Below are 13740 nucleotides of genomic sequence, written 5' to 3' on the forward strand. Positions count from 1 at the left end.
GATCAGACATACTTAATAAAACAGTGTGGGGCACAGAGTACTGTTGTGCATCAGTGTGGAACATGTCAGTAACACTGAGGGTTACACACACTTTGCCAGGTACACCTGTTCGTTGCAAAGTTGATGGTGTGTGTGTGTCTGTGTGTGTGTGTCTGTGTGTGTGTGTCTGTGTGAGTGAAAGACAGAGCGAGGGAGAGCGAGAGACAGCTTTTGTATGATAAGCTTCATGTTATGGACGCACAGTGTGAGCACTCAGGTCGCATCAGAGCATCAGGCCGTATAGTGTGAGACCTGCATCGTGACCTATGAACTTATAACCCCTGAGATTCAATTGTACAGTTTGAGCAGGAGCAGAATAACGCGACTGAAAAAAATCGCAGTGTTTGCCCAGCTTAATGCAGACTGTTTAAACTAAACAAGCTGCTGCTTCACATAATAAACCCTGCCAGCCGCAGTGTTGCCTCTGTTTAACAGTTAAAGCAGTGGAGACGAGCTGTTTGCATGCGCGTGGAATCAACCTTTTGGGATTTACTTACCTGGAAGATTAAGCACGCATCAAGATGTTATTTTATTAATATTTTTAAAATGATAGCAGCACACACAAAGATGTTTGCAGCACAAACGTTTGATACCACTTTTGTTGGATTTGAAGAAGGTGGGGGGCCAACTTCACTCACATGCTTAATGCACTTCACCTTTGATAGAAACAGATTGGACCTCAAGCACAGCTTTGGGATACTAAGTGCGGCTTAGGCTGTTGGTAAAAGTTACTGGTGTAGATTCAAAGCGCAGTTTATTTTTTCATTTGTTTCCAGGAGAGTGAACCCAGCCAGTGCTCTGCATCTGCTGGTTTCACTGGACACGCCTTGTGTTTGAAAACACTTTAAAACGTGTGTTTAAACACATTTTGTGTGCTTTTAAAACACGTTTATGTTTTTACCGTCGCCATTAACTCCACTATCAGGGTGAGGCACACGACAGCAGGGGGCGGGGCGCCAACTATCTTAGAGGGCTTTAAACTCTTTGGTGTCCGCACCCTGCTCAGAAGGAGCCGACACAGGACCGTCAGCTATGGCGCTGGAGCTCTACCTGGACCTGTTCTCGCAACCCTGCCGCTCCGTGTACATTTTCGCCAAGAAGAACAACATCAGCTTCGACTTCAAGAAGCTTTCTCTGCTGGACGGTGAGTTCACGCACGCAGACACGAAGAACGTCGCCAGTGTGACCGTTCACAGCAGCAGTAAGGAGGTTTGGACGAGCACAGGTCTGAGTTGTGAGTCTGTGAGGGTGTAGATCAGGGTTTCTTTGAACTTGGGTTCCGTTGCTTGCAGATGACTGATAAGACTGCCTGACGCTGTCTGGTTATGTCCACGATGATCATGTGATTCTTCCAAATATCTGCTATTAAAATGTGCGCGTGTGCGTGTGTTGGTCCCAGGCCAGCAGTATGGGGAGGACTTTGGGAAGATCAGCCTGATCAGGAAGGTCCCAGCTCTCAGAGATGGAGACTTCTGCCTGGCTGAAAGGTGATTATGTCAAAAAGTCGTGAGCTGAGGAAGCGCTGGTCTGCCGTGACGGTCACAGTGATGTCTTCTCTGCAGCATTGCTATCATGTTGTACCTGGCTGAGAAGTTTAAGACTCCCGACTTCTGGTACCCAGCTGACCTCCAGCAGCGTGCTCGTGTCAATGAGTACCTGTCGTGGCAGCACACGGCCATCCGGATGCACGGCTCTGAGATCTTCTGCCTCCGGGTACGTTCCCCTTCACTGATCTTTGTAGGTGCTGTTAGATTAGTAATATCCCAGATAGCAAGGAAACATTGTTTCAATGTTGAGTCAATATCAGGCGATGTCAGTGAATCAATGTTGAAGTGTGACGTTGACCTAACGTCACTCTTGCACCCTTTTTTAAAGTTGAAACAACGTCAGGTTTTGATGTTGAATCAATGTTGAAACCTGACATTGATTCAACATTATATTTTCTAATACTGCTGACATTGAAACAATGTCAGATTCTGATATTGAAACACTGTTGAGCTATGGTGTTGATTTTCCACCTCTTTCGCACAGTTGCTTTTTATTAAAACAGTTAAAGTCATGACTGGAAATCTACCTTTCTTTATAGGTATTTTAACCAATACTAAACTACTGCATGTTTCCATCAATACCTCAACCACCTAAACACATAATTGTACTTATTCCTCAAATTGGACACCCTTTATAAAAAAAACAAATGTCTCACAATGTATCATGTCAATATTAATATCCTAAAATAAGAAAGCATTGCATGTGATGTAACAGAGAAAAAAAAATAAACAAAAAAAGGTCAATAGGCATGTTTCGTTTGCTAAATACTTTATTAAAAGACAGTTTCCTATTTACATTTATATGTTTCACAGAAGTTTGTAATTTTTTGCATGATGTGCGTCCTGCACCACCCAAACGATCTGGGGCGTATCGGAGCCATTTCTGCACTGCTTGCGCAAAGACAAACTCTGACATAGAGTTTGCCCCTAACTGCTGCGTCAGGCCATCTAGGACAAAAATACACACACACACACACACACACACACACACACACACACACACACACACACACACACACACACACACACACACACACACAAAAGTGAATTAGAGCACATGAATAAGCTCTTGTTAACTGTCTTCAGCTGGGAGAAAGTATGTAAACTCTTAGGCTGATAAACATGAAAGTCACCAGGCGTAAATCTGCAAACTGCCGCATTTGATTCCCAAAGAGCTATGAGCAGAAAAAGTGATAAGTCTTAGCATGGTGTGCCGTGTATCCTTTAAAACAAAATAAACACGGGGTCCTCGGGCTGTACAAACTACAACCTAAGACCTAAACAAGCCAAAGACCAAAGACTCCATCTCCAGATTAATCGGACATGAAAGTCTTGTTATTAGGAAAGAAAAAGTAATATAGCAATAAAACGGTGAAACTTACAGCGCTCTGCAAATGCATATTTGGTATCTTTAAATGCCTTTTTTTGCTTTGTCTGGTCCTTGGGTTTTTTCCCTGCCCAGTTTAGTACCGAGGCCAGCTCGTTTGTAATGGCATAAGCCATTACACGGCGGACTCGCACCTCCAGTGTGGTCCCTCCAATCAAGGCAAAGCGTCTCACCTATAGACACATTTTAAGAGATGGAATTAGCGTGTCTCATGTCTTAAATGTGTATGCAAGTGCTTGTGTGTTTAATCATCAGGCCGTTGTTATGTATTTAAATCACATCTGACAGCTATTACACTTTATAGTTACAAAGTGTACATAACCTTTATATACTTACCATTGCCTTATTTGCCTCTTGTGATTGAAGAGCTGGCTCTGCATTGTTTAGCTCCTCAATGTTGTGCAAGGGCAAATCCAGAGGCAGTACCCCAGCATCTACCGATTCATTGCAGCAGGGATGGCGGATGGCTCTGACCTCCTCACGGAGTTCGTTAACAGCTCTCGTCAGGTCTGACAGCATAGTTAACATCTTTTGTGAGGTCGCATCTGTTTCAAAGAACAATTCTAGAAATATTAATGGCTTAAGCAGTGAGAGGCGAAAAACTAATAAATAAATAATAAAACGCAGTTTACGTGTGGACAAAAGGTGCAAACGCAAGGTAGGTGAGCGTGCAACGTAAAGTTTGAATTGAGTGCGAATCGAAGCGAGTGCTCTCCAATCATTAAAAATAACAAACTCACGAACACATTTATACAGTTACCTTTACGTTTATCAATCATATATCACAGATTTACAATTTTTTGTAGTACTATGCTAAAAAGCAACTACAGAGCGAAAGTCTGGGTCAAGCGCCGAGGCGACGGCAAGAACAAAGGAACCCTCGAAGCGTTAAAGCTAGCTTTGTCAGGGAATATAACGGAAACGTATGAAACGAAAATGTTTTCTTTGTTGATAGACTTTGTTCGCAGTGCAATTTATTTGTTGCCGGATTGTAAGATGAAAGTAGACACAATTTCGGGCTCCCACATTTTGTCCGAAACTTTACATTAACAAGTTTGTTTATTTTTTTTTACTGTTATTCAAATGCAACCGTGGAAATAACGAATAGAACAAAAGTCATTCATTCTTACCTTATACTAATCGTGGTGCAGGCCATGAACTGATACCTTCTCCGGTCAATTCCGCTGAGAGTAAATCTAATGTCCCGCTGTACTGTACAAGACAATGGTTACCTGGCGGGATGTACCACTGTGAGAGGGGGTGCTATGGAATAGTCCAAGTGGTAGCAGCTTTAATTTCCCGCTCAACCATAAATCGATGGTTTTTCAACGTGATTGTTGTCACCTTGTCCACTATAAATAGATCAACAATCAACGATGACAGAACAACAGTGAATCAATGTTATTTCAATGTCAGTGTCAGGTTTGTTGTTTCAACATTGGTTTTGTGTTGACATTTCAATCCTGACAATTCTGATGGTTCAGATGGAAAAATCAACATTTGTTCAATGTCTCCTTGCTATCTGGGATCTTATCGCCATCATGTTCTAGCTTTGTTGAAATACCCTTTCGTCTGGTTATGAAGTAAAATCGCTGTGCAGAGTGATGTCACTGAGCATGTCTGGGCCAGCTGGTGAGGGCCAACTGAAAATGATCAGCAATAAATGCCACTGCTGGAAAACAGAGTTCAGCAGTTCTTACTGTGCACCTCTGTGGTAAAGTTTCATCACTGCCATTTCATTGGTCTGCTCGCTCAGAGAGAGAGAGAGAGAGAGAGAGAGAGAGAGAGCTGCTCTGAGCCAGTAAGCTAAAGTCATGCGATGTCATAGCCGTTGACTTAAAATCCACATCATTCGGACATCGTCTCCTCCCCGGCGTGTTCGAGCTTTTACTTCCTTCCACCTCTTTGGGACAGATGCTACTTTTCTAGTTTGTTGGAATTTGCTCAAAGAAAAACCCAGAGTCACCGTGTCATCATTCATCTCCTGAATCAGATTGTGTTCAGCATTAAGCTCATTGTTTCACTCACACTGAATCCATTGTGCCTGTAGCTTATGATTCCCAAGGTCATGGGCGTGGAAATCCCGGAGGACAAAATGAACGCGGCCTTGGACGATCTGAACTCCTCCCTGAAACTCGTTGAAGAGAAGTTCCTCCAGGACAGGCCCTTTATCGCTGGAGATCAGATTTCACTGGCTGATCTGGTCGCCATTGTGGAGATCATGCAGGTGAGCGGCCCAAATGTTCCCGCAGTAACAGGAATCAGAATCAGTGTTCCCACTATGAGAGGAGCAAACACGAGATCTTAAACTCATCCAGGTCTCTGTCACACCATCATTAAGTGCACATCTGTCATTTCTTTGTAAGTTGGTGCATTTTTGGCATATTGTCCCTTTTATCACATTTTAAATGTATTTTCCAGTCCGGGGGGGCAGAGCCATTGTAGGGGGGGCGGTATGAAGGAAAAAACAAACAAAAACAAAGAGCGCTTGGACACTGCTAGCATCGTGGACAGGTTTTTGACGGGGCTCCCACACAAACACAAAGCAGGAGATGAAGCATCGCTGAATATGTTTCCAAACCAACTTCATTCTAAGCCAAAGACTAGAAAATATGGTGAAGCAAATCTGCCCTTTGGCTTCACCTGCACAGGTGCTGAGGTAGGTCTCCCTGCAGGTTTCCCCTTCGTCGGGAGCAGCGCTGGGCTGTTTAAATCACGGACAAACAGGATCCCACATTCTTGATCTTTAGTTCAAACACTTGTTGTAATGACTAACTGCTCCTGACATGTTGGAGATGTTAGCTCTTTATACAGTAAAGTCACAGCGGGATACAAATAACATCAGGCTGATCCTGCCACAGTTTGTTCCCCCGGTTCAAATCACAGACAAACAGGATCCCACAGCTGTTTATGTTTTTGAACACATTTTGAACAGAGAGAAAAATGTATTGATGCAATGTTGAACATTATTACACAGGAAAAAACAACTACATGTAAAATAATCACACTGTGACGCCTCTGCCTTTGTAAATGGAGGGACAGTAACTGCGTGTAAACCTGCAGATAGAGACAAAATACTGTTGATCTGACTATCTGCCATTCTGCAATTCATCCCATGTAAACAATAACGTGGCCACAGCGTGACGTGGAAAAAGGCACATACCTTTGACGCTGCGTGACGAACTCTGTATTCCTCGTCCACACGGAAACGCAAAAAAGGAGTTTTAAAAAATCTGTTTTCGGTGATTTGAAACGCCGTTTACGTGGACGAAACAGCTGCGTGTTCAAAATCACCCGTGTAGGTGCGGACGCAGCATAAAAGAGTTGGTAGTTTATTTTATTACTTCCTGCAGATTACTTGTATTTGCTTAATTGTTCACTAAATGTTTGAGGGGTGAAATAAACAGCAATGGAGCAAAATATGGGCGTGTGGTTGGAGGAAAATTTTTTTGTTTTGTGGGGGGGGGCATTTTTCTTGTGAAACAAAGGGGGGCCTAGCGAAAAGAGTTTGGGAACCACTGGTTTTAGCAATGGTATTTCCTTTTTCCAGTTCATCCAGATTAATGGTGTCTCCTTTTTTGTTTTTTTTTGTGTCCCGTTTGGATCTTTAGCCGTCAGAATTGTTGTCTTAAGGCCAAGAAAGATGCCAAGCGGATTTATTTTACCAAGTGGATCGTCATGGCCTTGCCATATTGGTCCATTTGATTGACCTTTATTATAATTATGTATTTATTTTATTTTCGGTTGCTACAAACGGGACAGACATGACTGGGGGATAGGACAGGGAGAAAGAATGAAAGAAAGAGAGGGAAAGAAAGAAAACCAAAGGGGAGAAGAGACGGTGAGAAAGGGGGGGGGGAAGAAAGAAAGAAAAACAAACAAAACACCTGGATCACCTGTATGGAGAAAAAAAAACAGAAGAGAAAGCAAACAAAAAAAGAGCGACATAATAAAAACAGCACCATCACAATAAACTAGCTAGCAGTAGATAACAGTAGATACTAAATATTAAACGCTATTGTGCAGCAGGCAAGACACACAGCGCACAATGTGCTTTGAGGCAGCAGCCAAGAAAGCTGTAGTCCGCGTCTGTGAACACCCGTGTGTACACCTGTGTGGATCAGCATGCTTGTATTCCAAAGCTTTCTCCATGTAACGATCTGCTAGGGAGTGTGGGGAGCCATAGTCCCGTCCCCCAGGGTATGAAGCAGGTATGGAGGAGATCCAGGCCCCAGACATCCAGAGGACCCAGATATCCAGAGGACCCGAGGAGGACAACAAAAAAGGGGTGGGAACCGTGCCACCCTCCTGGGAAGAGCTGAGTAGAGCCCCAAACGAGAGGTCACCCCGCAGCTACGGAGCAGAGGCCAGAGGGGGTTGCAGTGGCGTGCCCGCGGGCTCTGCCGGCAGCTAGCTGTGCCAGAGAGGACCGAGGTTCAGGCCCAGAGGCCTGGGGGCACCCCACCCCCCGGAAGGGGCCCAGCCGGGCCACAGGCGCCCGGCCCCACCAATCGGCCACCAGGAGTGAGCCGGTACATACATGAGCGCCCAGCCCCAGACACCAAGAACCACCAACACACCAACGTCTGAGGGCATCAGCCACCGGCAGGGAGTGTGGTGAGGGGAGATAGGCCTCCGTACTTTGGAGAGCCTGAGATGTACCCAGAGAGGTTGAGTCTAAGACCCAACCCCCTACGCCCGCTCATATGTAGTGTTGCTGTGTGCTGTTCTAAAGTGCATTTAAAACACAGGAGAGCATGGTTCCTGCTTCCTATCAGAGAGCAGCACGGCTCCTCCCGAAAACCCTCAGTGTCTATATGCATTTAAAATTGAGGGTAGGGCACCAGCGCCAGAGGTGGGTTGGAGTACACCGACCATCCTCTGGATGCTGTAAAACGTGCCCACCCCCAAGGCCCTATATGTATGTGTTATGTGAAAGTGTGAGTAATGTGGATGTCTAAGTTGCAGAATAAAATTGAGGCACAGGCGGCCAGAAGGGGACAGAGGGGGCGTGCCTCCCCTGCACCCTGGTGACATACCTGCACCCCAAGCCCTGCATGTGTGGGTGGGTGTGGTAGAGCGGGAATAGGGAGGCAGCTGAGGATGGGGAGGGAAGAAAGGGAGGGGCAAGTGGCCCCTCCCTGGGGCCAGCTCCCCCACTGACCCCAGTAGGCACCCCCACACTCTGGAACCCTGTTACGCCCCAGTCTAGGGGTACAGGAACGCAACATAAGTTTGAAAAGACTGCCCCGCCCTGGTCCCCAAAACCATACACAGAGGGAAACCAATTCCTTAGTGAATCGTGTTTTATTATCTACACTGCAAAAATGAAGCTCCAGGGTGAACAAAGGCCAAAATAACAAACAAAACAAGCTAAGTCAGGAGGAGGTGCTATCTAAAACCCTATGTGAAATCAAACATCAAACAAAAGACAAGCGCTACACCTAACTCCCTAACTGAAATAAACAGGAGAAAACAGTGCAAGGAAAAACAATACGGCAGCTCACCCCTTCTGTTGCAGTGCTATTTACAATGTGCTATGTACAATGAAAGCTAATATACACACTATATACAAAACTCAGAGAAGCCGCACAAATCACAAGCACAAAAGTCTCAAGTTTTGAAGGCCAGGGTCAGGTCTGCTGCTGCTGTCAGTGGCTGCCCCGGGACAACTGCTGGTGAGGGATTTGAAGAAGATCACATGGCCAGGGGACCAATCAGCAGCCGTCAGCTCATCCACTCTGGGACCTGCAAAGACTTAAAGGCACAGACAACAACAGCCACCAAAACAGATTATGGACAGGGCCATAACAAACCCACCAGGGCAAGGGGGCCCAGGCCCATCCGGACCAGGGCCCGCAGCAGCAGCACCGCCCAGCCCCACAGAGTCTGGAGCAGCCCACCCGACTCCACCCCAGAGAAAACTGCACCCACCCCATCATCCAATCATCTCCCAAACTACACAAGACAATAGACACCCAGGTTGAGTTCATTCTCCACCTCTCCTATATCTCTCCCCAACCTGCAGAGTGAGCTCCTGTAGAGAGACCACCTGCAAAGATATAACAACCTCCCCACCAGTTAGAGAGCCCCCTAGTTAGGCCAATGCACCAGAGGTCCCCTGCACTGGGGCGGAGCACCCCCAGACCCCTAAGCCTCCACGCCCGTCCCGGACCCACCCAGGGGCAGCCAGGCTACCAGGCCAGTAACCAACGTCCGCCAGCACAGACCCTCCCCCATCTCTGCTGTACGCAGCCACAAGGAAAACACCATCTAAGAGTCCCCAGAGCCCCTAACCAGGGCATGGCCACATCCCCCGGGTTAGGCCCTCCAGGGAAAACATCCCTAGGGACTCCCCAGACGCCCTAAGGCCGTCCCTACCCCCACATCAACCACAATAGCGAGGGCAGGACCAAACCATGACCCCCCACCCCCACTAGGTGATGAAGCCGATCAAAGGAGCCCAAAGGGATTGATCAAATGTGATGGCAGAGGCTGTATCAAGACTAATGTGATCTATTAGATAGTTTTTATATTGGTTAGAATTAAGATTATTTTTATTTTTCCAGTTAATCAGGACCATTTTCTTGGCAATGCATAGGGCCGTAAAAACAACATGGGCTGTGTTTATTTCTGCAGTGACCTCATCCAAGTTGCCCAACAAACACACTAAAGGGGAAGTTGGAATGTTACATTTCAGACACTTTGATAAGTCTTCACATATCTCACGCCAAAACTTCTGAACTGGTGGACAGAACCAAAGAGCGTGGATGTAATTGTCCGGTGTATTTGCTGTGCAGTGTGAGCAGTTGTTGGTAGACGTAAAGCCCATCTTGAACATCCTATGACCAGTATAGTGCACTCTGTGTAATATTTTGTATTAATTGCAAACTGGGATTTCTGATCCATTGAAAGGTTTTTAAGCATATCTGAGACCAAAGGATTGGGTCTAAGCTGATCGATAAATCTGCTTCCCATTTTGCAATAGGAAGGGATATTGATTCATCTATTTTAGAAAGTGTTCTGTATAATTTAGACAATAATTTGGGGGGTTTTAGACTAAAAAATTGTACCACACTTGGTGGTGTTTGTAATTCAGCTTCACTGGGATTAAATTTATTTTTTACTATGGATTTAATTTGTTGATATTCCCAAAATCTTTTTTTCTTGATCCCAAATTGTGTAACTAGTCTGTCAAACGAAATAAATTCTGTTCCTTCTAGTATATGTTCTAAATATTTGATTCCTTTACCACTCCAATCTGAAAAGTTGATCATATTATTGTTTTGTAATATGTCAGGGTTGTTCCAGATAGGTGTACGTTTGCATGGGATTAATGAAGACTCTGTCATTTTTAGAAACTCCCACCATGCTGTCAGAGAAGAGCTGATGCTGACGCTTTTAAAGCATTCATGTCGTTGGATGTTTGAGCTGATAAATGGTAGGTCTGAAATTTCTAGGTTATTACACAGTGCCTGTTCTACATCTATCCAAGGTTCATCTAAGAGGGTGTGTTTAAACCATCTAGAGATGAACTGAAGCCTGTTGGCTAAAAAATAGTGATTAAAGTTAGGCAGATCTAATCCTCCTCTATCCTTGGTCTTTTGTAGTGTTTTTAAGCTGATACGTGGGGGTTTATCTTTCCAAAGGAATTTAGAAATATACGAGTCTAGAGATCTGAACCAATCTTGTGATGGCTTATTTGGGATCATTGAAAATAAATAGTTTATTTTTGGTAAGACCATCATTTTTATAGCGGCGACCCTTCCCATGAGTGATATGGGTAGACATTTCCATCTAGTCAGATCGCCTTCTACTGTCTTTAAAAGTGGGATGTGCTTTAATTTAGTTAATTCTGAAAGCTTAGGAGAGACATTAATACCTAAATATTTTATATTTCCAGATTGCAGTGGTGTAGAAGAAGAATTATGAAGGGAGCAATTAATCGGAATGACTGTAGATTTTGACCAGTTAATTGAATAATCTGAGACACTTGAGAAAGAATTTATCAATGCAATTACCCCAGAGAGATTGGTTTGTGAGTTTTGGAGAAAAAGTAACACATCATCTGCATAAAGGCTGATTTTATGTTCTACATTCTTACATTTTATGCCCTTAATTACTGAATTCTGTCTAATTGCTGCTGCTAGTGGTTCAATAAAAATTGCAAACAGTGAAGGGGAGAGTGGGCATCCCTGCCTGGTGCCCCTCAAGAGACAGAAGCTGGAGGATGTCTGGTCATTTGTTCTAACACAAGCTGTTGGGGAATTATATAAAACTGTTAATCTGACTATCTGCCATTCTGCAATTCATCTCATGTAAACAATAACGTGGCCACAGCGTGACGTGGAAAAAGGCACATACCTTTGACGCTGCGTGACGAACTCTGTATTCCTCGTCCACACGGAAACGCAAAAAAGGAGTTTTAAAAAATCTGTTTTCGGTGATTTGAAACGCCGTTTACGTGGACGAAACAGCTGCGTGTTCAAAATCACCCGTGTAGGTGCGGACGCAGCGTAAAAGAGTTGGTAGTTTATTTTATTACTTCCTGCAGATTACTTGTATTTGCTTAATTGTTCACTAAATGTTTGAGGGGTGAAATAAACAGCAATGGAGCAAAATATGGGCGTGTGTGGTTGGAGGAAGGTTTTTTTTGTTTTGTGGGGGGGGCATTTTTCTTGTGAAACAAAGGGGGGCCTAGCGAAAAAAGTTTGGGAACCACTGGTTTTAGCAATGGTATATCCTTTTTCCAGTTCATCCAGATTAATGGTGTTTCTCACCAACAATACTTAAATTAAAATATAAACAGATCCAACAACTAGTTTGCCTGGTACTGACTAGTAACCGTAGCAACACTTTGTTGACTAGTCGCACACATCCCCGGTGTTTTCAGAGCTCCTCCTGAGCTGAAACAGCTGCTGGGAACGAGGTCGATGAACAAACCGGTTCTGATCTCTGTGGGGACTAAACCTGAATCCTCTTCTTGTGCTTGTCTCAATGCAGCCTGTGGGCGCCGGCGTGGACGTGTTTGAGGGGAGACCCAAGCTGAGTGCGTGGCGGGACAGAGTCCAGGAAGCTATTGGAAAGGAGCTCTTCGATGAGGCACACCAGTATATCCTGGGAGCACAGGAGAGTGTGAAAAGCATGGACTCCAGCAAGATGCAGGTCTTCAAGCCCAAGATCCTCAGGCTCTTCATGTGAACAGGACGGCACCGATTCTGTGCAAACGACTTGGATTCATCTCATATGTGTCGATACAACAAATACACACAACGTCTTACATGTATGTCTGTACTAACAGGATAATGTAGTATGCATCCCAGATGTTTCAAGTAAACTCAGTACACTCTTGTTGCATAGTGCAGGGCTGCTCCATGGAGACAGGCAGACATGGCTCTGCAGACCTGATTATGTAACAGAGGAATGTGAAACATGAGCTTTCAGAATAAATGCACAGTTATAAAAGCTCTGTCCTCATATATAATGAAGCTGCTGTTAATCTTCTTTCAAGCCTAATAAAGTGTCTGCAGCACTCTGTCAGCCTGGCTTCCTCCCTTTGTGTTTACTGTGTTGGTGCAGATCTGTGTGGATGTTTGCAAATGACGGTGCACTGCTGCCACCTAGTGTTTCATATTTACATGCACAGTAATCAGTGCAAGTGTAATACACAGACATACTGTAGAACAAACAAGACTTGTACTCACAAGCAGAGACGGCCCTTTCACGTAGACATTGACTGTTCTTCAAAGATGGCCGCCCACCACAACATGCTACTTTACCAGAGGTCTACACTATAAAGCCAGTTCAGTGTACCCAGGATGTCTTCATTGTCTGGATTCACTTACTCTAACATTAGTGGTCAGGATAATCTCTCACACAGGGCTGGTTATCAACCAGCTCTGTTCACCCAGGGTTGAAGAGGTGGGGTTGGCACCATCTGACCAGTCTAAAAGGGACATTTTGCTTTATCCACAGAAAAGGATCCTATGAGTCCAACCTACTCCAGAGATGTTAAAAAACCGATTAAAAGTCTATAAAGAACTTAACAAATACAGCATTAAGAAAGAAAGGAGATTGAGGCAGCAGCAGCAAATCCTTATTATGGTGAACATCCACAGAGGGCTGGAAAGCAGTACCCACAGCACCACCTCAGTGGAAATGACAAATACATTTATTTGAATGTAATTTCCCCAAACAAATACAAACAGCTGCTCCAAGGCAGTCATTGTCATTAAAGTACATTTATGGACGGTGAACTGAAGTACTCAAAGAAAGGATGTTATTGAAAATGTTCTTTTCATACATGGATATGTGTGTTGTTCTAAAATAAATAATAAAGGTGAGAGAAAGTCAGGATGCAGGTCGATGTCCTGCAGGTTTTAGGTCTCACCCTGGGTCAACACACCTGAATCATACGATTAGTTCATTACCAAGCGAACTTTAAAACACGTTCAGGACAGCGGCCCTTGAGGCCTGGGGTTCCCCACCCCTGACATAAGGAAACAGTAAGAGTGGGTATGTGGCCAGAGTCCACGCTGTTATTATAATGCTGATGTTTTACCTGCTTTCACTCATAATGATTTCACAGAAGAGCCAGAAATACTCTGGTTATTTGTTTTATTTATCTGCACAATCTCACGCACACACACACACACACACCTACCTTAATACATCAAGCTACTATTTGCACAATGCTCAGACTTTTGCACCACCCCCTGTCATTGTTGCACTTTTCTACTGCACTGTTGTGTGTCTTTATCATTCTGT

At 44.5% G+C, this 13740-nt stretch overlaps 1 protein-coding gene across 1 annotated transcript; it reads left to right on the forward strand.

The window, feature by feature from the left end:
• The first annotated feature begins 739 nt into the window (after nucleotides 1–739).
• On the forward strand, nucleotides 740–12513 carry LOC120730766 (glutathione S-transferase theta-3-like). Its single transcript, XM_040027246.1, has 5 exons — nucleotides 740–1183; nucleotides 1439–1526; nucleotides 1602–1752; nucleotides 5024–5200; nucleotides 11977–12513. Exons 1-5 carry the CDS (start codon nucleotides 1072–1074, stop codon nucleotides 12172–12174), a joined length of 726 nt encoding a protein of 241 aa, XP_039883180.1. The 5' UTR covers nucleotides 740–1071; the 3' UTR covers nucleotides 12175–12513.
• Nucleotides 12514–13740: the final 1227 nt, after the last annotated feature.

This window comes from Simochromis diagramma, unplaced genomic scaffold (genome assembly GCF_900408965.1).
Source record: "Simochromis diagramma unplaced genomic scaffold, fSimDia1.1 OVJJ01000446.1, whole genome shotgun sequence".
NCBI classification, from domain to species: domain Eukaryota; kingdom Metazoa; phylum Chordata; class Actinopteri; order Cichliformes; family Cichlidae; genus Simochromis; species Simochromis diagramma.

Coding starts and splice junctions, on each gene's coding strand:
- LOC120730766 (XM_040027246.1), top strand. CDS start 1,072: ATGGCGCTGGAGCTCTACCTGGACCTGTTCTCGCAACCCTGCCGCTCC. Junction 1,184..1,438: donor GAAGCTTTCTCTGCTGGACG/GTGAGTTCACGC, acceptor TGTTGGTCCCAG/GCCAGCAGTATGGGGAGGAC. Junction 5,201..11,976: donor CCATTGTGGAGATCATGCAG/GTGAGCGGCCCA, acceptor GTCTCAATGCAG/CCTGTGGGCGCCGGCGTGGA.